This window comes from Heptranchias perlo, unplaced genomic scaffold (assembly GCF_035084215.1).
Source record: "Heptranchias perlo isolate sHepPer1 unplaced genomic scaffold, sHepPer1.hap1 HAP1_SCAFFOLD_117, whole genome shotgun sequence".
NCBI classification, from domain to species: domain Eukaryota; kingdom Metazoa; phylum Chordata; class Chondrichthyes; order Hexanchiformes; family Hexanchidae; genus Heptranchias; species Heptranchias perlo.
In genome coordinates, this window is record NW_027138396.1 from 908,041 (window position 1) to 935,938 (window position 27,898).

Consider the following 27,898-nt stretch of genomic DNA (forward strand, 5'->3'; position numbering starts at 1 on the left):
ATAACAGTCAAAACACACTTAACATATTCAGTATTGTTACTTCAAGTATTGCATGCAAAATATTTTACAATGACAGACAGAAGGAAGAGAAATTTCACAATTTGGAATAACAGGAACTATGTAAAAACAGTCAATAAAAATAGACTTTATAAAAAAAAAATTCTTGTCTTCCAGTTCGGATGTACTTACAGTCACATTCGTAATGGTAGCAACAACCATTTTTATCATGCACTTTGACAGGTGGACGGCCATTGACACATTCGATAGGTCCAATGGTGGGACACACCACAGGTGTTACAGAAACAATATTTTCTTTTATACATTTCGCCATCAAACAGCCACAGAACTGCCATGTCTCATTATGCTGCAATGAACAGAAAAATATTTTAGAGATTTCTAGAACATGTGGGCATGAAATCAATACAGTAATTATCAAATTATATTTAAGCATTTATTATTAGAGAGTATGTGTTGTCACCTATTGCTGGTTAATTTATCATTGGTGTTCATTATCCCTGCTGCATTAGTTGGTCCTGACCTCATAAAATGTTTAGTTTGCATTATGATTGTATTTATAATGCGTCCTGTTTTTATGGGATGGTTACTGCTAATGTTCAACTACCACCTTCACAACTTAAGCTGAATGGGCAGAATGGTCTGATTCACAGAGATCCTCCACTCACCACAGATGTCTTACCATTACCAATGCTACACTGACACCCTTGTGCCAAGGATGTACTTTTTCTGGTGGTGAGGGGAGATGGACAGCACCAGTCTTGACAGTTTTTTCTCTCTATTGAGATTTTATTACTGCAGGCAGTGGAGACTTTATGGGTAGAATTAAGAAATAGAAAAGGATTTAAGACTGTTGTGGGAGTTGTGTATAGGCCCCCTGGCAGCAGCTATGAAGTGGCAGAATGTGTACATGCAGAGGTTAGACAAGTGTGTATCAAAGACAAAGTGGTTTTAATGGGGGATTTTAACTTTCATATAAATTGGGATAAGCAGTCGAGCTCGTGTCAGAAAGGTAGCAAATTTCTTGAGTGTGTTCAGGACAGCTTCCTGAACCTAGAATTTGTCCTAGAACCAACAAGGGGGCAGGCCATATTAGATTTAATAACAAGTGATGAGTCAGATTTAGTTAACAGCCTAACTGTGTGTGAACATTTATCTAATAGTGATCATGATATGATCGAGTTCAACGTTGTGTTTGAAAGGGAGAAACCCATAGCAGCTATTAAGATTCTAAATTTAGGTAAGGCCGACTTCAACAGGATGAGACAGAGACTGTCCACAGTTAACTGGTCAAATCTGTTAATGGGTAAAACGACAGAAAATCGATGGGAGGTGTTCAAAAAATAATTTAACGTGAGACAGAACGAGTTTATACCCCTAAGGGGCAATAGCTCTACTTGCCAACAAAAAAGCCATGGAGAGGTAAGGGACAACATAAAACTAAAAGAAAAAGCATACAAAAAAGCATACAGAAATGCAAAAAATAGCACAGATCCTGGCGACTGGGAAAGACACAAAGTACAGTAAAGGGAGACAAAACAGATAGTTAGAGCTACAAAAAGGGACTACGAAAAGAAACTTGCAAGGGATATCAAAATCAACACAAATTTTTTTTACAATTATATTAGGAAAAAGAGGGTGGTCAAGAGCAATGTGGGCCCTTAAAAACTGATAATGATGATATTGTAAATGAAAGTAAGGAAATGGCGGACATGTTAAGTAATTACTTTGCATCAGTATTTACAGTAGAGGAAAAAGGTAGCATGCCAGACACCCCAAGGAAATTAATTTTGAATCAGGGATGGGGACTCACCATAATTAACCTAAGCAAATTAACAGTAATGAAGAAAATAATGGCACTGAAGATTGACAAATCCCCAGGAACAGATGGTTTCCATTCCAGGGTTTTAAAGGAAGTAGGTGAGCACATTGCAGATGCCCTAATTATAATCTTCCAAAGTTCACTCGATTCAGGACACTTTGGTTGGAAAATTGCACACGTTACTCCGCTATTTAAGAAAGGTGAGAGAGGGAAACCAGGCAATTATTGACCAGTTAGCCTGACATCTGTTGTCGAGAAATTACGAGAGTCTGTAATTAAACATAGAGTGACTGAAAACCTTGAAAATTTTCAACTGATCAGGGAGAGTTAGCATGGATTAATAAAGGGTAGGTCATGCCTGACGATCCTGATTGAATTTTTTGAAGAGGTGACGAAAGTAGTGGACAGGGGAATGTCTATGGATGTTGTTTATATGGCCTTCCAGAAGGCATTCGATAAAGTCCCTCATAAGAGACTGTTAGCTAAAGTCAAAGCTCATGGAATTGAGGGAAATTTATTGACCTGGTTAGGTAATTGGCTGAGCATCAAGAGACAGAGAGTAGGGATAACGGGCAGGTATGCAAATTGGCAGGATGTGACTAGTGGTGTCTCACAGGGATCTGTGTTGGGGCCTCAACTATTCACTGTATTTATTAACGACTTAGATGATGGGATAGAGAGCCACATATCCAAGTTTGCCGATGACACAAAGAAAGGCAGCATTGTAAGTGTAGATGGAAGCATAAAATTACAGAGAGATGTTAATAGATTAAGTGAATGGGCAAAACTGTGGCAAATGGATTTCAAAGTAGGCAAGTGTGAGGTCATCCACTTTAGACCTAAAAAGGATAGATCAGAGTACTTTCTAAATGGTGAAAAGCTTGAAACAGTGAAGGTCCAAAGAGACTTAGGGGTCCATGTAATCGATCATTAAAATGTCATGGACAGGTACAGAAAATAATCAATAAGGCCGAGAATACAAGGGGTGGAAGTTAGCTATGCTATACAAAGCCCTGGTTAGACCATGTCTGGAGTACTGTGTTCAGTTCTGGGCACCTCACCTTAGGAAGGATATATTGGCCTTGGAGGGAGTATAGTGTAGATTTACTAGAATGAGACCTGGACTCCAAGGGTTAAATTACGAGGACAGATTACACAAACTAGAATTGTATTCCCTGGAATTCAGAAGATTAAGGGATGATTTAATCAAAGTTTTCAAGATATTAAGGGGAACTGATAGGGTAGATAGAGAAAAACTATTTCCGCTGGCTGGGGACTAGGGGCCGTGGCCTAAAAATTAGAGCCAGAACTTTCAGGAGTAAAGTTAGGAAACATTTCTACATGCAATATATATGATGTTATATAATTGATATAATATGATTTATATCAATTAGTGTTAATTGTATTCAGGTGGTGGGTATCAATTGGGGACACTGTTGTATCTTTTTTATAGTAGAGCTTATCTAGGGTGTGGAGTATGTGTGAGGGGAATCTCTGTGAATAAAGGCTTGGAAGCAACTAAAGACCGGGATCTAATATTCTATCCCTCATCATTTGGCGATCCAATTTTAACAAAGTGTGGTAGAAGTTTGGAACTCTCTTCCGCAAACGGCAGTTGATGCTAGCTGAATTGTTAATTTTAAATCTGAGATTGATAGATATTTGTTAACCAAAGTTATTAAGGGATACGGGGTTAAGGCGGGTAGATAGAGTTAGGTCAAAGATCAGCCATGATCTCATTGAATGGTGGAACAGGCTCGAGGGGCTAAATGGCCTACTTCTGGTCCGATGTTCCTGTGTTCCATAGTGCTCCATCAAGTAGCTCAGTTGGAGGTATCCAACCCAACATTGTCACAGACCAGGTATGTTAACTAATATGTGGCATAACTGATTTGATTTCACAGAGTGTAATCAATCATGTAACATAATTAACACAATATTGTGTCATTAATGTCACATTATCTCAGCCATCAAACATGCCAAATGTGCAGAGCTTGAACTGTATGCAGTTGTGGTGATTGATTGCTCATTGCATTGTCTTGTTGCCAAAGATGTGTGACTGTATAATGTAACATATACTTGCATCTCTTGGAGGATCAAAATCCGGACAACCTGATACACTTGGAACTGTTGTTGTATAGCTGGCACTACTTGGAGGTACATTTGTAGATGCAGGTGTTGTGCTTCCACAAGGCCAGATATGTTTTTCAATCTTACAAGTGTCATTGCATTTTGCAAAAATGCAAAAGCCAGCTTCGTCAGTGTAGTTATATATAGTTGCACCTAAAAATGTGAACAAAGGAAAATTCACCATTTCATTTTTGTTTTGAAATATTTTCTTGGGCGGTGGCGCAAAACGGGTGGTATCACATAGGCCGCTTGATATACGCCCCGCTTTACACTGAAGTCAGTGGAGCTGAATATCAGGCGGGGAGTATGGCGGGCGGCTGATCCAATACCGCCCGTTCACCGCCACTGCCCGACTAATTTCTACCCCCAATACTTAACTGGAGGAAGGCAAATTTCAGTGAGTTAAAAGGGATCTTGCCCAGTTGGATTGGAATCAAAAATTGGTAGGCAAAACAGCAGTTGAACAATGGGAAGAGTTGGTTCGGGTACAGAGTAGACACATTCCTACGAGGGAGAAAGGAAGGGCATCCAAAGCTACAGCTCCCTGGATGACTAAAGATATAGAGATTAAAATGAAACTGAAAATGGAGGCTTATGGCGAATGGAAGGTTTATAACACAGTAGAGAACCAGGCTGAATATAGAAAGTACACATGAGATCTAAAAAAATGGAATGAGGGGCAAAGAGAGAATATGAGAATAGATTAGGGACTAAAATAAAAGGGAACCCCAAGTCTTTTATAAACATATATATAGTAAAAGGGCAGTCGAAGGAAGGGTGGGACTGATTAGGGACCATTACCAACAAGGCAGGGGATCAACCCTGGTTCAATGAAGAGTGCAGAAGAGCATGCCAGGAGCAGCACCAGGCATACCTAAAAATGAGGTGCCAACCTGGTGAAGCTACAGCTCAGGATTACATGCATGCTAAACAGCGGAAGCAACATGCTATAGACAGAGCTAAGCAATTCCACAACCAATGGATCAGATCAAAGCTCTGCAGTCCTGCCACATCCTTCGTGAGTGATGGTGGACAATTAAACAACTAACGTGAGGAGGAGGCTCTGTAAACATCCCCATCCTCAATTATGGCAGAGTCCAGCATGTGAGTGCAAAAGACAAGGCTGAAATGTTTGCAACCATCTTCAGTCAGAAGTGCCGAGTGGATGATCCAACTCGGCCTCCTCTCGATATCCCCACCATCACAGAAGCCAGTCTTCAGCCAATTCAATTCACTCCACGTGAAATCAAGAAACGGCTGAGTGCACTGGGTACAGCAAAGGCTATGGGCCCCGACAGCATCCCGGCTGTAGTGCTGAAGAATTGTGCTCCAGAACTAGCCGCGCCTCTAGCCAAACTGTTCCAGCACAGCAACAACACTGGCATCTACCCGACAATGTGGAAAATTGCCCAGTATGTCCTGTTCACAAAAAGCAGGACAAATCCAATCCGGCCAATTACCGCCCCATCAGTCTACTCTCAATCATCAGCAAAGTGATGGAAGGTGTCGTCGACAGTGCTATCAAGCAGCACTTACTCACCAATAATCTGCTCACTGATGCTCAGTTTGGGTTCCATCAGGATCATTCGGCTCCAGACCTCATTGCAGCCTTGGTCCAAACATGGACAAAAGAGCTGAATTCCAGAGGTGAGGTGAGAGTGACTGCCCTTGACATCAAGGCAGCATTTGACCGAGAGTGGCACCAAGGAGCCCTAGTAAAATTGAAGTTAATGGGAATCAGGGGGAAAACTCTCCAGTGGCTGGAGTCATACCTAGCACAAAGGAAGATGGCAGTGGTTGTTGGAGGCCAATCGTCTCAGCCGCTGAGTGCTGCAGGAGTTCCTCAGGGCAGTGTCCTAGGCCCAACTATCTTCAGTTGCTTCATCAATGACCTTCCCTCCATCATAAGGTCAGAAATGGGGATGTTCGCTGGTGATTGCACAATGTTCAGTTGCATTCGCAACCCCTCAGATAATGAAGCAGTCCGTGCCCGCATGCAGCAAGACCTGGACAAAATCCAGGCTTGGACTGATAAGTGGCAAGTAACATTCACACCAGACAAGTGCCAGGCAATGACCATCTCCAACAAGAGAGAGTCTAACCACCTCCCCTTGACATTCAACAGCATTACCATCACCGAATCCCCTACCATCAACATCCTGGGGGTCACCATTGACCAGAAACTTAACTGGACCAGCCACATAAATACTGTGGCTACAAGAGCAGGTCAGAGGCTGGGTATTCTGCAGCGAATGACTCACCTCCTGACTCCCCAAAGCCTTTCCACCATCTACAAGGCACAAGGCAGGAGTGTGATGGAATACTCTCCACTTGCCTGGATGAGTGCAGCTCCAACAACACTCAAGAAGCTCGACACCATCCAGGACAAAGCAGCCGCTTGATTAGCATCCCATCCACCACCCTAAACATTCACTCCCTTCACCACCGGCGCACTGTAGCTGCAGAGTGTACCATCCACAGGATGCACTGCAGCAACTCGCCAAGGCTTCTTCGACAGCACCTCCCAAACCCTCGACCTCTACTATCAAGAAGGACAAGGGCAGCAGGCACATGGGAACAACACCACCTGCACGTTCCCCTCCAAGTCACACACCATCCCGACTTGGAAATATATCGCCGTTCCTTCATCGTCGCTGGGTCAAAATCCTGGAACTCCCTTCCTATAAATCTGAGATAGATAGATTTTTGGCAACCAAAGGTATTAAGGGATATGGGCCAAAGGCAGGTATCTGGAGTTAGATCACAGATCAGCCATGATCTTATCAAATGGCGGAGCAGGCACGAGGGGCTGAATGGCCTACTCCTGTTCCTATGTTCCTATGTAACAGCACTGTGGGAGAACTGTCACCACACGGACTGCAGCGGTTTACCACTGGTGCTCACCACCACCTTCTCAAGGGCAATTAGGGATGGGCAATAAATGCTGGTCTCGCCAGCGATGCCCACATCCCATGAACGAATTAAAAAGGGCAGGAGAAGGGGACTAATTTGGATAGCTCTTTCAAAGAGCAGGCATAGGCACAATGGGTCAAATGGCCTCCTCCTATGCTGTACCTACAATCATACTATGATGTCTCCTTTCCTGTTTCTCCTTTGCTCCTCTCATTTTCCTCTCTCATCTCTCTTTCTTGCCTTCTCTCTCTGCTTCACTATTGTACTTTTCTCTTGCTGTGCTTTCTGCTTAACTCACTTTTTTCTGTTCCTCTCTTTCCTGTTTATCTCTCCCTCTCTCTCTCTCTTTCCAAATTGTCATAAACAATTTCCAAAATCATTCATACTTTACCACTTTCACCACAATTAATGTGGAATCCTTCACCATTCGCGTTAAATTTGTTGTTATGCTATTCACATTAAACTATTTGCAACACCATTCATATTAAACTATTCGCAACACTATTCACATTTAAATCATTTGTTGCACCATTCACATTTAACAATTTCCCCAAACAATTTGTTAAATCACTCATGTTAGTGAAAAGTATCTGCATCAATAAATAACTATCTGCAACACTGAATAAGTAGATGAGTAAATCTAACATCTTTCTAAAGCTACTAGAGGCATAACTGATGGGATCAGTTTTCAAATTGTTAAATGTGAACGGTGTAACAACTGATTTAAATGTGAATAGTGTTGCAAATAGTTTAATATGAATGGTGTTGCAAATGGTATTTAAGAAACAACTGGTTTCTCCCATAGAACACAACAATGGCCTTCCTGTCATTGTGAACAAAAAACATAAGTAGATTACCTGGGGAATACACTGTCCCATTCACAATGCAGAAACATTCGGTGACAGAAGATGAATAGCGTGTGGTAGGAGAAACGGTAGAATGCACTGTGAAAGCAGTAGGTGTTGGTTGAGAAAACGTTGAAGGACTCTTGATTGTAGTTGCAGATATAGCACTTGTGGACGAAGATCTGGTTACCAAAACAGTGACTGCAGCAGTTGTACTCCATTCAGTGGCAGTGGTGGAAGATGCATTTACGGTGATTCTCTCAGCAGGAGGAACAGTCGTAGACGATTTCAAAGTGCTAGTGTGGGTAGTAGGCAATGTCAGAGGTGCAGTATTTGTAGACACTGTTCTGGTTGTGGTGGTAGGTGTACTTGAAGGTGGGGTTGTGGTCGTAGCTGAAGGTGTAATTGCGGTTGTAGTTGTGGGTGTTGTTGTAATTGGAGGTGGACGAAGGGATGTAGTTGTGGTTGAAGGTGGAGTTGTGGTGGTTGTTGGGGGACGTGTGATTGTACTAATGGATGGTGTTATTGGTGTACTTGATGGTAATGTTGCAACTGGTGTGGAGGTAGTAATAAGTGGTGTAGCAGATGACATAGGAATTGTTGGTTTAGTTGTTTCCGTTGTTTCAGTTGTGCAGATAGTAGTTGTTGTAACACTCTCTCTGGTTGTTGTTGCTGTAGGGCTTGTGGATGCTGCAGTGGTACGGCTGGTGGGTGGACTTCTAGTTGTAGGTGGGGTTGTGGTCGTAGTTGGAGGGGTTCCTGTCGGTGCAGTTGATGGTGGAGTGGTGCTTGAATGTAGAGTTGTGGGGATAGTTGATGGGGTTGCAGTTGCGGGGATGGTTGATGGGGTTGCAGTTGCGGGGATAGTTGATGGGGTTGAAGTTGTTGTTGGAGGAGTTTTTGTGGTTGTGAATGTAGTTGAAGGTGGAGATGTAGTTGAATGGGGAGTTGTGGTTGAATGTGGCGTGGTGGAGGCGGGTGGTGAGATTGGAGTTGTAGTTGTAGGTGGGGTTGTCGTCGTAGTTGGAGGGGTTCCGGTCGATGTCGTTGAAGGTGAAGAGGTGGTTGAATGTGGAGATGTGGAGCTAGTTGGTGGGATTGGAGTTGTGGTTGTTGTTGGAGGGGTTTTTGTGGTTGTGGATGTAGTTGTAGGTGGGGATGTGGTTGAGATCTCAGGTGTGGTTTTACTTGGTGGTACTGCTGTAACTGGGGTAGAGGTAAGAATAGGTGGTGTAGCAGTTGCCGTAGAAATTGTTGGTTCAGTTGTTTCTATTGTTTCAGTTGTGCAGATAGTAGTTGTAAAACTCTCTTTGGTTGTTATTGCTGTAGGGCTAGTGGTTATTGCAGTGGTACTGCTGGTGGATGGGCTTCCAGTTGTAGGTGGGGCGGTGGTCGTGGATGAAGTTGATGGTGGACGTATGGTTGACGGTGGAGTTGTGGTTCTAGTTGGTGGGGTTGAAGTTGTCGTTGTTGTTGGTGGGGTTTTTGTGGTTGTGGATGTAGTTGACAGCGGAGAGGTGGTTGAATGTGGTGTGGTGGAGATGGGTGGTGAGAGTGGAGTTGTAGTTGTAGGTGGGGTTGTGGTTATAGTTGGAGGGGTTCCTGACGATGTAGTTGAAATTGGAGATGTGGTTGAATGTGGAGTTGTGGAGATAGTTGGTGGGATTGATGTTGTGCTTGTTGTTGGAGTGTGCTTTGTGGTTGTGGATGCAGTTGAAGGTGGAGAGGTGGTTGAATGTGGAGTTGTGGAGCTAGTTGGTGGGAGTGGAGTTGTGGTTGTTGTTGGAGGGGTTTTTGTGGTTGTGGATGTAGTTGTAGGTGGGGATGTCGTTAAGATCTCAGGTGTGGTTTTACTTGGTGGTACTGCTGTAACTGGGGTAGAGGTAACAATAGGTGGTGTAGCAGCTGCCGTCGGAATTGTTGGTTCAGTTGTTTCTATTGTTTCAGTTGTGCAGACAGTAGTTGTAAAACTCTCTTTGGTTGTTATTGCTATAGGGCTAGTGGTTATTGCCGTAGTACTGCTGCTGGGTGGGCTTCCAGTTGTAGGTGGGGCTGTGGTCGTGGATGGAGTTGATGGTGGAGGTATGGTTGACTGTGGAGTTGTGGTTCTAGTTGGTGGGGTTGAAGTTGTGGCTGTTGTTGGCGGGGTTTTTGTGGTTGTGGATGTAGTTGAAGGCGGAGAGGTGGTTGAATGTGGAGTAGTGGAGGGAGGTGGTGGGATTGGAGTTGTCGTCGTGGTTGACGGTGGGGATGTGGTCGTAGTTGGAGGGGTTCCAGGCGATGTCGTTGAAATTGCAGATGTGGTTGAATGTGGAGTTGAGGAGCTAGTTGGTGGGATTGGAGTTGTGGTTGTTGTTGGAGGGGTTTTTGTGGTTGTGGATGTAGTTGAAGGTGGAGATGTGGTCGAATGGGGAGTTGTGGTTGAATGTGGCGTGGTGGAGATGGGTGGTGAGCTTGGAGTTGTAGTTGTAGGTGGGGTTGTGGTCGTAGTTGGAGGGGTTCCTGTTGATGTCGTTGAAGGTGGAGAGGTGGTTGAATGTGGAGATGTGGAGCGAGTTGGTGGGATTGGAGTTGTGGTTGTTGTTGGAGGGGTTTTTGTGGTTGTGGATGTAGTTGAAGGTGGGGATGTGGTTGGGATCTCAGGTGTGGTTTCACTTGGTGGTACTGCTGTAACTGGGGTAGAGGTAACAATAGGTGGTGTAGCAGTTGCCGTAGGAATTGTTGGTTCAGTTGTTTCTATTGTTTCAGTTGTGCAGATAGTAGTTGTAAAACTCTCTTTGGTTGTTATTGCTGTTGGGCTAGTGGTTATTGCAGTGGTGCTGCTGGTGGGTGGGCTTCCAGTTGTAGGTGGGGCTGTGGTCGTGGATGGAGTTGATGGTGGAGGTATGATTGACTGTGGAGTTGTGGTTCTAGTTGGTGGGGTTGAAGTTGTGGCTGTTGTTGGCGGGGTTTTTGTGGTTGTGGATGTAGTTGAAGGCGGAGAGGTGGTTGAATGTGGAGAAGTGGAGGGAGGTGGTGGGATTGGAGTTGTCGTCGTTGTTGACGGTGGGGATGTGGTCGTAGTTGGAGGGGTTCCAGGCGATGTCGTTGAAATTGGAGATGTGGTTGAATGTGGAGTTGTGGAGATAGTTGGTGGGATTGGAGTTGTGGTTGTTGTTGGAGGGGTTTTTGTGGTTGTGGATGTAGTTGAAGGCGGAGAGGTGGTTGAATGTGGAGTAGTGGAGGGAGGTGGTGGGATTGGAGTTGTCGTCGTGGTTGTAGGTGGGGTTGTGGTCGTAGTTGAAGGGGTTCCTGATGATGTAGTTGAAATTGGAGATGTGGTTGAATGTGGAGTTGTGGAGCTAGTTGGTGGGAGTGGAGTTGTGGTTGTTGTTGGAGGGGTTTTTGTGGTTGTGGATGTAGTTGAAGGTAGAGATGTGGTTGAATGGGGAGTTTTGGTTGAATGTGGAGTAGTGGAGGTAGATGGTGGGATTGGAGTTGTCGTCGTGGTTGAAGGTGGGGATGTGGTCGTAGTTGGAGGGGTTCCTGACGATGTAGTTGAAATTGGAGATGTGGTTGAATGTGGCGTTGTGGAGATAGTTGGTGGGATTGACGTTGTGCTTGTTGTTGGAGTGTGCTTTGTGGTTGTGGATGCAGTTGGAGGTGGAGAGGTGGTTGAATGGGGAGTTTTGGTTGAATGTGGAGTTGTGGAGCTAGCAGGTGGAATTGGAGTTGTGGTTGTTGTTGGAGGGGTTTTTGTAGTTGTGGATGTAGTTGAAGGTGGGGATGTGGTTGGGATCTCAGGTGTGGTTTCACTTGGTGGTACTGCTGTAACTGGGGTAGAGGTAACAATAGGTGGTGTACCAGTTGCCATAGGAATTGTTGGTTCAGTTGTTTCTATTGTTTCAGTTGTGCAGATAGTAGTTGTAAAACTCTCTTTGGTTGTTATTGCTGTAGGGCTGGTGGTTATTGCAGTGGTGCTGCTGGTGGGTAGGCTTCCAGTTGTAGGTGGGGCTGTGGTCGTGGATGGAGTTGATGGTGGACGTATGGTTGACCGTGGAGTTGTGGTTCTTGTTGGTGGGGTTGAAGTTGTGGCTGTTGTTGGCGGGGTTTTTGTGGTTGTAGATGTTGTTGAAGGCGGAGAGGTGGTTGAATGTGGAGAAGTGGAGGGAGGTGGTGGGATTGGAGTTGTTGTCGTGGTTGACGGTGGGGATGTGGTCGTAGTTGGAGGGGTTCCAGGCGATGTCGTTGAAGGTGGAGAGGTGGTTGAATGTGGAGTTGTGGAGCTAGTTGGTGGGATAGAAGTTGTGGTTGTTGTTGGAGGGGTTTTTGTGGTTGTGGATGTCGTTGAAGGTGGAGATGTGGTTGAATGGGGAGTTGTGGTTGAATGTGGCGTGGTGGAGGCGGGTGGTGGGATTGGAGTTGTAGTTGTCGGTGGGGTTGTGGTCGTAGTTGGAGGGGTTCCTGACGATGTAGTTGAAATTGGAGATGTGGTTGAATGTGGAGTTGTGGAGATAGTTGGTGGGATTGACGTTGTGCTTGTTGTTGGAGTGTGCTTTGTGGTTGTGGATGCAGTTGGAGGTGGAGATGTGGTTGAATGGGGAGTTTTGGTTGAATGTGGAGTTGTGGTGCTAGTAGGTGGAATTGGAGTTGTGGTTGTTGTTGGAGGGGTTTTTGTGGATGTGGATGTAGTTGAAGGTGGGGATGTCGTTGGGATCTCAGGTGTGGTTTCACTTGGTGGTACTGCTGTAACTGGGGTAGAGGTAACAATAGGTGGTGTAGCAGCTGCCGTAGGAATTGTTGGTTCAGTTGTTTCTATTGTTTCAGTTGTGCAGATAGTAGTTGTAAAACTCTCTTTGGTTGTTATTGCTGTCGGGCTGGTGGTTATTGCAGTGGTGCTGCTGGTGGGTGGGCTTCCAGTTGTAGGTGGGGCTGTGGTCGTGGATGGAGTTGATGGTGGACGTATGGTTGACTGTGGAGTTGTGGTTCTAGTTGGTGGGGTTGAAGTTGTGGTTGTTGTTGACGGGGTTTTTGTGGTTGTAGATGTAGTTGAAGGCGGAGAGGTGGTTGAATGTGGAGAAGTCGAGGGAAGTGGTGGGATAGGAGTTGTCGTCGTGGTTGACGGTGGGGATGTGGTCGTAGTTGGAGGGGTTCCAGGCGATGTCGTTGAAATTGGAGATGTGGTTGAAGGTGGAGTTGTGGAGATAGTTGGTGGGATTGATGTTGTTGTTGGAGGGGTTTTTGTGGTTGTGGATGTAGTTGAAGGCGGAGAGGTGGTTGAATGTGGAGTAGTGGAGGTAGGTGGTGGGATTGGAGTTGTCGTTGTGGTTGTCGGTGGGGTTGTGGTCATAGTTGGAGGGGTTCCTGATGATGTCGTTGAAATTGGAGATGTGGTTGAATGTGTAGTTGTGGAGCTAGTTGGTGGGATAGAAGTTGTGGTTGTTGTTGGAGGGGTTTTTGTGGTTGTGGATGTAGTTGAAGGTGGAGATGTGGTTGAATGTGGAGTTGTGGAGATAGTTGGTGGGATTGATGTCGTGGTTGTTGTTGGAGTGCGTTTTGTGGTTGTGGATCTGGTTGAAGGTGGAGATGTGGTTGAATGTGGAGTAGTGGAGGGAGGTGGTGGGATTGGAGTTGTCGTTGTGGTTGTCGTTGGGGTTGTGGTCGTAGTTGAAGGGGTTCCTGATGATGTAGTTGAAATTGGAGATGTGGTTGAATGTGGAGTTGTGGAGCTAGTTGGTGGGAGTGGAGTTGTGGTTGTTGTTGGAGGGGTTTTTGTGGTTGTGGATGTAGTTGAAGGTAGAGATGTGGTTGAATGGGGAGTTTTGGTTGAATGTGGAGTAGTGGAGGTAGATGGTGGGATTGGAGTTGTCGTCGTGGTTGAAGGTGGGGATGTGGTCGTAGTTGGAGGGGTTCCTGACGATGTAGTTGAAATTGGAGATGTGGTTGAATGTGGAGTTGTGGAGATAGTTGGTGAGATTGATGTTGTGCTTGTTGTTGGAGTGTGCTTTGTGGTTGTGGATGCAGTTGGAGGTGGAGAGGTGGTTGAATGGGGAGTTTTGGTTGAATGTGGAGTTGTGGAGCTAGCAGGTGGAATTGGAGTTGTGGTTGTTGTTGGAGGGGTTTTTGTAGTTGTGGATGTAGTTGAAGGTGGGGATGTGGTTGGGATCTCAGGTGTGGTTTCACTTGGTGGTACTGCTGTAACTGGGGTAGAGGTAACAATAGGTGGTGTACCAGTTGCCGTAGGAATTGTTGGTTCAGTTGTTTCTATTGTTTCAGTTGTGCAGATAGTAGTTGTAAAACTCTCTTTGGTTGTTATTGCTGTAGGGCTGGTGGTTATTGCAGTGGTGGTGCTGGTGGGTGGGCCTCCAGTTGTAGGTGGGGCTGTGGTCGTGGATGGAGTTGATGGTGGACGTATGGTTGACCGTGGAGTTGTGGTTCTTGTTGGTGGGGTTGAAGTTGTGGCTGTTGTTGGCGGGGTTTTTGTGGTTGTAGATGTTGTTGAAGGCGGAGAGGTGGTTGAATGTGGAGAAGTGGAGGGAGGTGGTGGGATTGGAGTTGTTGTCGTGGTTGACGGTGGGGATGTGGTCGTAGTTGGAGGGGTTCCAGGCGATGTCGTTGAAGGTGGAGAGGTGGTTGAATGTGTAGTTGTGGAGCTAGTTGGTGGGAGTGGAGTTGTGGTTGTTGTTGGAGGGGTTTTTGTGGTTGTGGATGTAGTTGAAGGTGGAGATGTGGTTGAATTGGGAGTTGTGGTTGAATGTGGAGTTGTGGAGGTAGTTGGTGGGATTGAAGCTGTTGTTGTTGTTGGAGGGGTTTTTGTGGTTGTGGATGTAGTTGAAGGCGGAGAGGTGGTTGAATGTGGAGATGTGGAGGCGGGTGGTGGGATTAGAGTTGTCGTTGTGGTTGTCGGTGGGGTTGTGGTCGTAGTTGGAGGGGTTCCTGACGATGTCGTTGAAGGTGGAGAGGTGGTTGAATGTGGAGTAGTGGAGGGAGGTGGTGGGATTGGAGTTGTCGTCGTGGTTGAAGGTGGGGATGTGGTCGTAGTTGGAGGGGTTCCTGACGATGTAGTTGAAATTGGAGATGTGGTTGAATGTGGAGTTGTGGAGATAGTTGGTGGGATTGATGTTGTGCTTGTTGTTGGAGTGTGCTTTGTGGTTGTGGATGCAGTTGGAGGTGGAGATTTGGTTGAATGGGTAGATGTGGTTGAATGTGGAGTTGTGGTGCTAGTAGGTGGGATTGGAGTTGTGGTTGTTGTTGGAGGGGTTTTTGTGGATGTGGATGTAGTTGAAGGTGGGGATGTCGTTGGGATCTCAGGTGTGGTTTCACTTGGTGGTACTGCTGTAACTGGGGTAGAGGTAACAATAGGTGGTGTAGCAGCTGCCGTAGGAATTGTTGGTTCAGTTGTTTCTATTGTTTCAGTTGTGCAGATAGTAGTTGTAAAACTCTCTTTGGTTGTTATTGCTGTAGGGCTGGTGGTTATTGCAGTGGTGCTGCTGGTGGGTGGGCTTCCAGTTGTAGGTGGGGCTGTGGTCGTGGATGGAGTTGATGGTGGAGGTATGGTTGACTGTGGAGTTGTGGTTCTAGTTGGTGGGGTTGAAGTTGTGGTTGTTGTTGACGGGGTTTTTGTGGTTGTAGATGTATTTGAAGGCGGAGAGGTGGTTGAATGTGGAGAAGTCGAGGGAAGTGGTGGGATAGGAGTTGTCGTCGTGGTTGACGGTGGGGATGTGGTCGTAGTTGGAGGGGTTCCAGGCGATGTCGTTGAAATTGGAGATGTGGTTGAAGGTGGAGTTGTGGAGCTAGTTGGTGGGATTGATGTTGTTGTTGGAGGGGTTTTTGTGGTTGTGGATGTAGTTGAAGGCGGAGAGGTGGTTGAATGTGGAGTAGTGGAGGTAGCTGGTGGGATTGGAGTTGTCGTTGTGGTTGTCGGTGGGGTTGTGGTCATAGTTGGAGGGGTTCCTGATGATGTCGTTGAAATTGGAGATGTGGTTGAATGTGGAGTTGTGGAGCTAGTTGGTGGGATAGAAGTTGTGGTTGTTGTTGGAGGGGTTTTTGTGGTTGTGGATGTAGTTGAAGGTGGAGATGTGGTTGAATGTGGAGTTGTGGAGATAGTTGGTGGGATTGATGTCGTGGTTGTTGTTGGAGTGCGTTTTGTGGTTGTGGATCTGGTTGAAGGTGGAGATGTGGTTGAATGTGGAGTAGTGGAGGGAGGTGGTGGGATTGGAGTTGTCGTTGTGGTTGTCGTTGGGGTTGTGGTCGTAGTTGAAGGGGTTCCTGATGATGTAGTTGAAATTGGAGATGTGGTTGAATGTGGAGTTGTGGAGCTAGTTGGTGGGAGTGGAGTTGTGGTTGTTGTTGGAGGGGTTTTTGTGGTTGTGGATGTAGTTGAAGGTAGAGATGTGGTTGAATGGGGAGTTTTGGTTGAATGTGGAGTAGTGGAGGTAGATGGTGGGATTGGAGTTGTCGTCGTGGTTGAAGGTGGGGATGTGGTCGTAGTTGGAGGGGTTCCTGACGATGTAGTTGAAATTGGAGATGTGGTTGAATGTGGAGTTGTGGAGATAGTTGGTGAGATTGATGTTGTGCTTGTTGTTGGAGTGTGCTTTGTGGTTGTGGATGCAGTTGGAGGTGGAGAGGTGGTTGAATGGGGAGTTTTGGTTGAATGTGGAGTTGTGGAGCTAGCAGGTGGAATTGGAGTTGTGGTTGTTGTTGGAGGGGTTTTTGTAGTTGTGGATGTAGTTGAAGGTGTGGATGTGGTTGGGATCTCAGGTGTAGTTTCACTTGGTGGTACTGCTGTAACTGGGGTAGAGGTAACAATAGGTGGTGTACCAGTTGCCGTAGGAATTGTTGGTTCAGTTGTTTCTATTGTTTCAGTTGTGCAGATAGTAGTTGTAAAACTCTCTTTGGTTGTTATTGCTGTAGGGCTGGTGGTTATTGCAGTGGTGCTGCTGGTGGGTGGGCTTCCAGTTGTAGGTGGGGCTGTGGTCGTGGATGGAGTTGATGGTGGAGGTATGGTTGACCGTGGAGTTGTGGTTCTTGTTGGTGGGGTTGAAGTTGTGGCTGTTGTTGGCGGGGTTTTTGTGGTTGTAGATGTTGTTGAAGGCGGAGAGGTGGTTGAATGTGGAGAAGTGGAGGGAGGTGGTGGGATTGGAGTTGTTGTCGTGGTTGACGGTGGGGATGTGGTCGTAGTTGGAGGGGTTCCAGGCGATGTCGTTGAAGGTGGAGAGGTGGTTGAATGTGGAGTTGTGGAGCTAGTTGGTGGGATTGGAGTTATGGTTGTTGTTGGAGGGGTTTTTGTGGTTGTGGATGTAGTTGTAGGTGGGGATGTGGTTGAGATCTCAGGTGTGGTTTTACTTGGTGGTACTGCTGTAACTGGGGTAGAGGTAACAATAGGTGGTATACCAGTTGCCGTAGAAATTGTTGGTTCAGTTGTTTCTATTGTTTCAGTTGTGCAGATAGTAGTTGTAAAACTCTCTTTGGTTGTTATTGCTGTAGGGCTGGTGGTTATTGCAGTGGTGCTGCTGGTGGGTGGGCCTCCAGTTGTAGGTGGGGCTGTGGTCGTGGATGGAGTTGATGGTGGACGTATGGTTGACCGTGGAGTTGTGCTTCTTGTTGGTGGTGTTGAAGTTGTAGTTGTTGTTGGCGGGGTTTTTGTGGTTGTGGATGTAGTTGATGGCGGAGAGGTGGTTGAATGTGGAGTTTTGGTTGAATGTGGAGTAGTGGAGGTCGGTGGTGGGATTGGAGTTGTCGTCGTGGTTGAAGGTGGGGATGTGGTCGTAGTTGGAGGGGTTCCTGACGATGTAGTTGACATTGGAGATGTGGTTGAATGTGGAGTTGTGGATATAGTTGGTGGGATTGATGTTGTGATTGTTGTTGGAGTGTGCTTTGTGGTTGTGGATGCAGTTGAAGGTGGAGATGTGGTTGAATGTGGAGATGTGGAGCTCGTTGTTGGGATTGGAGTTGTTGTTGTTGGAGGGGTTTTTGTGGTTGTGGATGTCGTTGAAGGTGGAGATGTGGTTGAAGGTGGAGAAGATGTGGTTGAATGTGGCCTGGTGGAGGCGGGTGGTTGGATTGGAGTTGTAGTTGTCGGAAGGGTTGTGGTCGTAGTTGGAGGGGTTCCTGTCGATGTGGTTGAATGTGGAGATGTGGAGCTCGTTGGTGGGAGTGGAGTTGTGGTTGTTGTTGGAGGGGTTTTTGTGGTTGTGGATGTCATTGTCGGTGGGGATGTGGTTGAGATCTCAGGTGTGGTTTTACTTGGTGGTACTGATGTAACTGGGGTAGAGGTAACAATAGGTGGTGTAGCAGTTCCCGTAGAAATTGTTGGTTCAGTTGTTTCTATTGTTTCAGTTGTGCAGATAGTAGTTGTAAAACTCTCTTTGGTTGTTATTGCTGTATGGCTAGTGGTTATTGCAGTGGTACTGCTGGTGGGTGGGCTTCTAGTTGCAGGTGGGGCTGTGGTCGTGGATGAAGTTGATGGTGGACGTATGGTTGATCGTGGCGTTGTAGTTTTAGTTGGTGGGGTTGAAGTTGTCGTTGTTGGCGGGGCTTTTGTGGTTGTGGATGTAGTTGAAGGCGGAGAGGTGGTTGACTGTGGAGTTGTGGTTTTAGTTGGTGGGATTGGAGTTGTTGTAGTCGTTGTGGGTGGGGTTGTGGTCGTAGTTGGAGGGGTTCCTGATGATGTAGTTGAAATTGGAGATGTGGTTGAACGAGGAGATGTGGAGATAGTTGGTGGGGTTGATGTTGTGCTTGTTGTTGGAGGGGTTTTTGTGGTTGTGGATGTCGTTGAAGGTGGAGATGTGGTTGAATGGGGAGTTGTGGTTGAATGTGGTGTGGTGGAGGTGGGTGGTGGGATTGGAGTTGTAGTTGTAGGTGGGGTTGTAGTCGTAGTTGGAGGGGTTCCGGTCGATGTTGTTGAAGGTGGAGAGGTGGTTGAATGTGGAGTTGTTGAGCTAGTTGGTGGGATTGGAGTTGTGGTTGTTGTTGGAGAGGTTTTTGTGGTTGTGGATGTAGTTGTAGGTGGGGATGTGGTTGGGATCTCAGGTGTGGTTTCACTTGGTGGTACTGCTGTAACTGGGGTAGAGGTAACAATAGGTGGTGTAGCAGCTGCCGTAGGAATTGTTGGTTCAGTTGTTTCTATTGTTTCAGTTGTGCAGATAGTTGTAGTAAAACTCTCTTTGGTTGTTGTTGCTGTAGGGCTGGTGGTTATTGCAGTGGTACTGCTGGTGGGTGGGCTTCCAGTTGTAGGTGGGGCTGTGGTCGTCGATGGAGTTGATGGTGGAGGTATGGTTGACTGTGGTGTTGTGGTTCTACTTGGTGGGGTTGAAGTTGTGGCTGTTGTTGGCGGGGTTTTTGTGGTTGTGGATGTAGTTGAAGGCGGAGAGGTGGTTGAATGTGGAGATGTGGAGGTAAGTGGTGGGATTGGAGTTGTGTTTGTTGTTGGAGGGGTTTTTGTGGTTGTGGATGTAGTTGAAGGTGGAGATGTGGTTGAATGGGGAGTTGTGGTTGAATGTGGCGTGGTGGAGGCGGGTGGTGAGATTGGAGTTGTAGTTGTAGGTGGGGTTGTGGTCGTAGTTGGAGGGGTTCCTGTCGATGTCGTTGAAGGTGGAGAGGTGGAGCTAGTTGGTGGGATTGGAGTTATGGTTGTTGTTGGAGGGGTTTTTGTGGTTGTGGATGTAGTCGACGGTGTGGATGTGGTTGGGATCTCAGGTGTGGTTTCACTTGGTGGTACTGTTGTAACTGGGGTAGAGGTAACAATAGTTGGTATACCAGTTGCCGTAGGAATTGTTGGTTCAGTTGTTTCTATTGTTTCAGTTGTGCAGATAGTAGTTGTAAAACTCTCTTTGCTTGTTGCTGTAGGGCTGGTGGTTATTGCAGTGGTATTGCTGGTGGGTGGGCTTCCAGTTGTAGGTGGGGCTATGGTCGTGGATGGAGTTGCTGGTGGAGGTATGGTTGACTGTGGAGTTGTGGTTCTAGTTGGTGGGGTGGAAGTTGTGGTTGTTGTTGGCAGGGTTTTTGTGGTTGTGGATGTAGTTGAAGGCGGAGAGGTGGTTGAATGTGGAGTGGTGGAGGTAGATGGTGGGATTGGAGATGTCGTTGTGGTTGTAGGTGGGGTTGTGGTTATAGTTGGAGGGGTTCCTGATGATGTAGTTGAAATTGGAGATGTGGTTGAATGAGGAGATGTGGAGATAGTTGGTGGGATTGATGTCGTGGTTGTTGTTGGAGTGCGTTTTGTGGTTGTGGATGTCGTTGAAGGTGGAGATGTGGTTGAATGGGGAGTTTTGGTTGAATGTGGCGTGTTGGAGGTGGGTGGTGGGATTGGAGTTGTAGTTGTAGGTGGGGTTGTGGTCGTAGTTGGAGGGGTTCCTGTCGATGTGGTTGAATGTGGAGAGGTGGTTGAATGTGGAGTTGTTGAGCTAGTTGGTGGGAGTGGAGTTGTGGTTGTTGTTGGAGGGTTTTTTGTCGTCGTGGATGTAGTTGACGGTGGAAATGTGGTTAAATGTGGAGTTGTGGAGCTAGTTGGTGGGAGTGGAGTTGTGGTTGTTGGTGTCGGTGTTTTTGTGGTTGTGGATGCAGTTGTAGGTGGGGATGTGGTTGAATGGGGAGTTGTGGTTGAATGGGGAGTTGTGGTTGAATGTGGCGTGGTGGAGGCGGGTGGTGGGATTGGAGTTGTAGTTGTAGGCGGGGTTGTGGTCGTAGTTGGAGGGGTTCCAGTCGATGTCGTTGCAGGTGGAGAGGTGGTTAAATGGGGTGTTGTGGAGCTCGTTGGTGGGAGTGGAGTTGTGGTTGTAGGCGGGGTTGTGGTCGTAGTTGGAGGGGTTCCAGTCGATGTCGTTGTAGGTGGAGAGGTGGTTAAATGGGGTGTTGTGGAGCTCGTTGGTGGGAGTGGAGTTGTGGTTGTTGTTGGTGGGGTTTTTGTAGTTGTGGATGTAGTTGAAGGTGGGGATGTTGTTGGAATCTCAGGTGTGGTTTCACTTGGTGGTACTGCTGTAACTGGGGTAGAGGTGACAATAGGTGGTGTCGCAGTTGTCGTCGAAATTGTTGGTTCAGTTGTTTCTATTGTTTCAGTTGTGCAGAGTGTTGTTGTTACTGTACTTGTCTGTCCCAGTGCTGTTGTTGTGGGAGTTGCCAGTGAGCTGGTGGTAGTGGTTGGACCTTCACTTGGGATTGTAATTGGTGAAGATGTTTTTTGTGAGAGTGAAGTTGTGGGGATGGGTGTAGTCGATAGTTCAGGGGACGTTGTTGTAATTTGAGCTGTGGTAGTTGTTTGTTCAGGTGTCGTTGTAGGAGGTTGACATATGAAATCGCAGCAAAGCACCTGTATTTCATAGTCGTAGCATTTTTTGTTGAAAATTTGGTCCTTGTTTTTGCATATGAGCCCATTGGAGACATTGCAATACACTGTTTGTTCAAGGTCTTCAAGTTGTACATCTGGTGCATGTACGGCTCTGCACTCAATCTTGCTTGGAACATCACAGATTGCATGTCCGTGCTTCTTAATTTTATCATATGTTTCAAAATCACCTTCTTCATAACCAGAGTTAGGTTTGTCTATACTTATCCAGTTGGTCCATTCGCATTGTTCCACTATCACACAAGTAGCTGTGGGGAATTAAAAGACTTCCTGTGACAGATACAATGGTTTTACACTGGAATTGAAATCTAATATTTATATTCACTTCTGAAGATATTTAATGAAAAGTATCAACACAGATGCAAAACTTTATGTCATCACTACCATTAAGCTGGGACTGTAGAATTTAGGGAGAATGTATCCATCCATAAGCAAATGCTCTCTTTAACCAAGCACTGCTATTAAAGGGGCACCCTGTTCACAAAAAAATATTCATGAAGTCTCTTGTTAATTACTTTTAAATGCACTATAGAATGACAAAATGTGTTGAAATGTGGGATTAAGTTATTTGCACTTGATAATATCATTGTAATAAAATTGCTTCCTGATGCTTTTAGCTCTGTTTCCTCATGAAACAGGGGATAAAATTACACTGTTCAAGGCAGTTTGGCATTAACAGGTGTCCAGTGATTGATCCATTTTAAATGTCCTTAGAAATGTTTCACATTGTTATTGATTTTTTAGGTTACTTACTGGTCATTGTTTTGCTGGTTGTAGGAACAGTCGAAGTTGATGTCATAATCACTGAAGAAAAAACAAAATACACGTCTCAAAAATGAACAGATAATGTCAGTGTTATTACAAATGGAGTATCAAAAACTTACTTGAAAAAAGGGGGTTGTAAAAATGTATGTATTATATTATGATCATATACAGTGCCATGAATTGTTTTAATAAAAATGTATATTGACGGCCTGCTGGCACAGAGGACTATGCCACAAACTACTGGTACTTATGTATCCTGCCCCATTCTTAATTCCCTACTTGGTAATCTCCTGATCACAACCAGGGTGCCAATGCACATGCTGGGCGCAGAGGGCAATTAGAAGGTGAGACAAGTCAGCCTATTCTCATGCACTTCAGGTGGCTGGTCCAAGAGCAACATTGACAGATACTCAAGAACATGCCATCTATCTGCAATCTTGATAGAGTAATGCTGTGCAGCAGAGTGATGCCCACAGCTTGATACAGTGATTTTAAAATAATGAAAAAAAAGATAACATTCATACCAATCTTGGAGTAAATTATAACTCTGAACTGGTTTTTGGAGCGTGGGAAAGAGGGCGAGTGCGAAATGGATGCCCTGGAGAAAACTTAAGACCGGGCTATTTTAACTCCTGGGCCTCCATAACATGCCGCCAGTCCATTTCCTTCCCAGAATGGGAAGCAGCTGCCAGCCTCTGGAATATTGTGCCTGCAGTAATGGTCTCGCAGGAGGAATGGAGCAGGGGCAGAGGGATTCCGTCGCAGGAGAGGCCACGGCTTTTCTTATGGGTTTCGGGGGAATAATTTACACATTCTATCTCCGACACGACTCTTTCTCACAGACGTAAAACAGTCTTTAAATGCTATGCGTTGTCTCCAACAACAATAGCATCAACAACTTGCATTTATATCGCGTCTTTAACATAGCAAAACATCCCAGGGCACTTAATTGTAGCGTGGTCACACAAGAAGTTTGACATTGAGCCAAAGGAGGAAATATGAAGAGGGGTAACTAAAAGCTTGGTCAAAGAGGTAAGTTTTAAGGGTCTTAAAGGATGAGAGATAGATGGAGAAGCTGAGATGTTTAGAAAGGGAATTCCATAGTTTCGGGCCTTGACAGCTGAAAGCATGGTCGACAAAGGTGAGGCAAAGGGAGTGGGTGATGCACAAGAGGCCAGAGTTGAAGGAACACAGTCATCTCTGGAGGGCTCGAGGAGGTTACAGAAATAGTGAGAGGTGAGGCCTTGGAAGGATTTGAACATGAGGTTGAGAATTTTAAATTCGATGCACTGGTGTACTGGGAGCCAATGTAGGTCAGCGAGCACAGGAGTAGTGGGTGAGCGAAATGGTACATGCTAGGATATGGCCAGCAGAGTATTGGATGAGCTCAAGTTAATGGAGGGTGGAAGATGGGAGGCTGGCCAGGAGAGCATTGGAACAGACGAGAGGTAACAAAAGCATGGATCAGGGTTTCAACTGCAGATAAGCTGAGACAGGAGTGGAGACAGGCAATGTTACGGAGTTGGAAGTAGGCGGTCTTTGTGATGGAGAGGATAGCGAGTCTGCTTGTTCGACATCCAGTATTGGATAAGCCGAAATTTCTTCCAACTAAATATTGGGAAGACCAAAACCATTGACTTCAGTCCCCGCCACAAACTCCATTCCCTCGCCACCAACTCCATCCCCCTCCCTGGCCACTGTCTGAGGTTGAACCGGACTGTTTGCAACCTTGGCGTCCTATTTGACCCTGAGATAAGCTTCTGACCCCATATCCTCTCCATCACCAAGACCGCCTACGTCGACCTCCGTAATATTGCCCGTCCCCACCCCAGCTTCAGTTCATCTGCTGCTGAAATCCTCATCCATGCCTTTGTTACCTCCAGACTCAACTATTCCAATGCCCTCCTGGTCGGCGTCCCACCTTCCACCCTCCATGAACTTGAGCTCATCCAAAACTCTGCTGCCCGTATCCTAACTCGCACCAAGTCCCGTGTACCCATCACCCCTGTGCTCGCTGACCTACATTGGCTCTGGCTCCAGGTCCAGCAATGCCTCGATTTTAAAATTTTCATTCTTGTGTTCAATCCCTCCTTGGTCTCCCTATCTCTGTAACCTCCTCCAGCCCTATAACCATCCAAGATTTTTGTGCTCCTCCAATTCTGGCCTCTTGCACTTCCTCGATTTTCATCACTCCATGCCTTCAGCTGCCTAGGCCCTAAGCTCTGGAATTCCCTCCCTAACCCTCTCTGCCTCACTACCTCTCTATCCTCCTTTAAGTCTCTCCTTAAAACCTACTTCTTTGACCAAGCTTTTGGTCACCTGTCCTAATATCTCTTTATGTAGCTCGATGTCAAATTTTGTCTGATAACATTCCTGTGAAGTCTTGGGACGTTTTAATTACATTAAAGGTGCTATATAAATACAAGTTGCCGTAACTGTTGTTGTTGAGTCGGAAGCTCAACTCAGGATCAAAAAGGACGCTGAAGTTGCGAACAATCTGGTTCAGACTGAGACAGTGGCTAGGGAGGGGGATGGAATCAGAGGCTAACTAATGGTGTATGTGGTGGGGGCTGAAGATGGTGGCTTCAGTCGTCCCAATGTTGAATTGGAGGAAAGCGCGGCTCAATCAGGACTGTATGTCGGACAAGCAGTCAGAAAACATGTAGGCAGTGGAGGGGCCGAGAGAGGTGATAGTGAGGTAGAGCTGGTGTCATCAGCGTGCATGTGGAACCTGATGTCATGTCTTCAGATGATGAGAAATGTAGATCAGAAGTAGGAGGGGCCCAAGGCTAGATCCTTGGGTGACTCCAGAGGTAACGGTACAGCTATGGCAAGAGATTGCAGGAGATTTTCTGGCTACAACTGAAAATTGTGGAACCAGGTCAGGGTAGTCCCACTGAGCTGGACAACAGAAGAGAGGTGTTGGAGGAGGATGGTGTGGTTAACCATGTGAAAAGCTGCAGAGAGGTCGAGAAGGATAAGGAGGTATATTGCACCATAGTCACAGTCACAGAGGATGTCATTTGTGACTTTGATTAAGGCCGTTTCAGTGCTGTGGCAGGGGCAGAAACCTGATTGGAACGATTCAAACATGGAGTCGAGGGAAAGATGGGCACGGATTTGAGAGGTGACAACACGTTCAAGGACTTTGGAGAGCAAAGGGAGGATGATGGTGGGGCGATAGTTTGCAAGGACAGAAGGATCAAGAGTGGATTTTTTAAGGAGGGGATGATGATGGCAAATTTGAAAGGGAGGGAGACGTTACCTCAGGGAGGGAACCATTTACAGTATCAGCTAGCATGGGGGCCAGGAAGAGAAGTTGTTGTTCAGCGGTTTAGTGGGAAAAGGGTAGAGAGAGCAGGAGGTGGGTCTCAGGAAAAGTTGAGCTCAGAGAGGGCATGAAGAGATGGGAGATAAACGAGAGAAAGATATGAGTTCAGGGCTGGGGCACATGGTGGGCAAGGGGAAGGGAATGATTTGGCAGAGGCAGCTGATGGAACAATGGTCTCATTCTTAGTGACAAAAAGTCCATGAGCTCCTCGGACTTGTTATTGGAGGTGAGGGTGGAGGAGGCAGGGAAGAGTTTGTTTAAGGAGACAGTTGATAGTGGAGAAAAGAGGCTGGGGGTTATCTTTGCATTCTAAGATTATCTTGGAATGATGAGCAGTTTTGGAAGAGGAGATGCCGGATAATGCTTGATGTGATCCAGCCAGATCTGGTGCTGAATGGCTAAATCATTTGTGAGTCTTATAAGTTCAAACTTGTCCATTGATCTATCAATCAAACAAAGTCAGCGATTGATCTATAACATCTCTGTCAGTGACTCCACCATTTATTTCAAGAAGGCAGAGCATTCTAACCTTAAAGGGACATACACCTACATTCTATTTGTATCTTCTTTGAGCAGTTTGATCAATAAAGAAGGAAAAAAATTGACACGAAAGTATTACCTGTACTAGCTGTGATCGAAGATGAAGAAACAGTCAGCGGTGTTGTCGTGGGGGTAGTAGTTGTTTCACAAGGCGTTATTATTCTAATAATTGTTCCATTGTCAGCACAATATGCTACTATGCAATCCCCTAGGCCATCTGTTATATTGTAGATAACTTCATTTGGATGGTACACTGTGCCATTGTATATACAGACACAAGCTGTAAAGAAAAATCACAGGATGGTGTGAGGATTGAAATTCAGAATTTTCTCCTAAAATGCGTAATTAATTTATTTCATAATAAACAAATGAAACTAATACTTGCCACTGCTGTCATTCATGCATTTAATGCCCCCTGGTGTGCACAAGCTGAAAAAAAAATGAACCTTCTATTTTATAAGAGCTCAGCATCATGATAGTGAATAGAAGAACTTGCATTTGTAACTTATATGGCACATTACCACATCCTTTGAAAGTCCCAAAGCATTTCACAACTAATAAATTATTTTGAAGTGCAGTCACTGTTGATATGCATGCAAATGCTGCAGCCACTTTGCACAAGATTCCACAAACGGCAAATGAGATGAATGCCCAATTAATAATCTTTTTTTAGTAGTGTTAGCCACCAAATGTTGGCCATGATATCAGGAGAACTCACTGCTCAAATAATGCCACGGGATATTTTACTTCGAACTTCGGTACTATACTGAATGGTTAGCCTAGATTAAAGGCTGGAGTGGGATTTGCACTCACAAACCTCTGACTCAGTGATGAAAGTGCTACCAACTGAGCCAAGTCGAAACTTTGTAATGAAATACCAGTGTCACATTTTAAAATCTGATTCCTTAGCTCATTAAAAACACAAGTAAGAGATTAATATGTACCATTTCTCACAGTTGTTGGTGGTTTCAACAGTTTCATTAATTTCATAATGCTTCCCATTTTCATAACAGCCACACTCAGCAACACACTGCTTGGTATGTTCATCGAAGATGGGCGTATTCTCTGGGCATTTAGGGTAACACCCTAAGAAAAAGAATCAACATAAAACAAGAAATAAGTATTTTTTTGGGCTTTTGACCAAAAAACTAAATTGGTACTGTTAGACTACTTTAAGCAAAACATTCAAGACTAACTAAATGCCTTAAACTTATTGGATTTGGCACAAATCCAGTTGCATCCCAGTGCACCTGAAGTGATTTGTGGTACTCATGGCAGTTTCATTGTCTGTTAAATGTAAGCTTGCACACATTACCTACTAGCAACATGCAGATGTAGTCGCTGGATTTGTGCAACATGTCACTGTGAGCAAAGCCATTGAGGTTGATTTTAACCTGCCCTGCGCAGTGGACAGTTAAAAACGAGCAGGTTACTTACCTGCTCAGAACTCGACCTTTCCCCATCATCTCTGATATTAATACTCGGGAGAAGCGGCCGAGCGGGGGGTGAAGCTCGGGAGAAGGGGCCGAGCGGGGCGTAAAGCTCGGGAGAAGGGGCCGAGCGGGACGTAAAGCTCGGGAGAAGGGGCCGAGCGGAGCGTAAAGCTCGGGAGAAGGGGCCGAGCGGAGCGTAAAGCTCGGGAGAAGGGGCCGAGCGGGGCGTAAAGCTCGGGAGAAGGGGCCGAGCGGGACGTAAAGCTCGGGAGAAGGGGCCGAGCGGAGCGTAAAGCTCGGGAGAAGGGGCCGAGCGGAGCGTAAAGCTCGGGAGAAGGGGCCGAGCGGGACGTAAAGCTCGGGAGAAGGGGCCGAGCGGGGCGTAAAGCTCGGGAGAAGGGGCCGAGCGGGGCGTAAAGCTCGGGAGAAGGGGCCGAGCGGGACGTAAAGCTCGGGAGAAGGGGCCGAGCGGGGCGTAAAGCTCGGGAGAAGGGGCCGAGCGGAGCGTAAAGCTCGGGAGAAGGGGCCGAGCGGGACGTAAAGCTCGGGAGAAGGGGCCGAGCGGAGCGTAAAGCTCGGGAGAAGGGGCCGAGCGGAGCGTAAAGCTCGGGAGAAGGGGCCGAGCGGGGCGTAAAGCTCGGGAGAAGGGGCCGAGCGGGACGTAAAGCTCGGGAGAAGGGGCCGAGCGGGGCGTAAAGCTCGGGAGAAGGGGCCGAGCGGGGCGTAAAGCTCGGGAGAAGGGGCCGAGCGGAGCGTAAAACTCGGGAGAAGGGGCCGAGCGGG

The 27,898-nt window shown here is 46.4% G+C and overlaps 1 protein-coding gene across 1 annotated transcript in view; it reads right to left on the reverse strand.

Moving 5' to 3' along the window:
• The window catches only part of LOC137307998 (uncharacterized), a 110,725-nt gene that overhangs the window by 15,856 nt on the left and 66,971 nt on the right, over positions 1–27,898 (reverse strand). Inside the window, exons 24-35 of the mRNA XM_067976968.1 lie at positions 26,627–26,768; positions 21,800–21,850; positions 19,006–19,278; positions 17,167–17,814; positions 14,646–14,757; positions 14,127–14,357; positions 12,729–13,118; positions 11,638–11,990; positions 10,770–11,016; positions 8,579–8,810; positions 3,999–4,120; positions 190–364 (exon numbers count right to left, since the gene is read on the reverse strand). Of these exons, the coding sequence (XP_067833069.1) occupies positions 190–364; positions 3,999–4,120; positions 8,579–8,810; positions 10,770–11,016; positions 11,638–11,990; positions 12,729–13,118; positions 14,127–14,357; positions 14,646–14,757; positions 17,167–17,814; positions 19,006–19,278; positions 21,800–21,850; positions 26,627–26,768 (2,976 nt within the window). The remainder of the gene's footprint in view (positions 1–189; positions 365–3,998; positions 4,121–8,578; positions 8,811–10,769; positions 11,017–11,637; positions 11,991–12,728; positions 13,119–14,126; positions 14,358–14,645; positions 14,758–17,166; positions 17,815–19,005; positions 19,279–21,799; positions 21,851–26,626; positions 26,769–27,898) is intronic.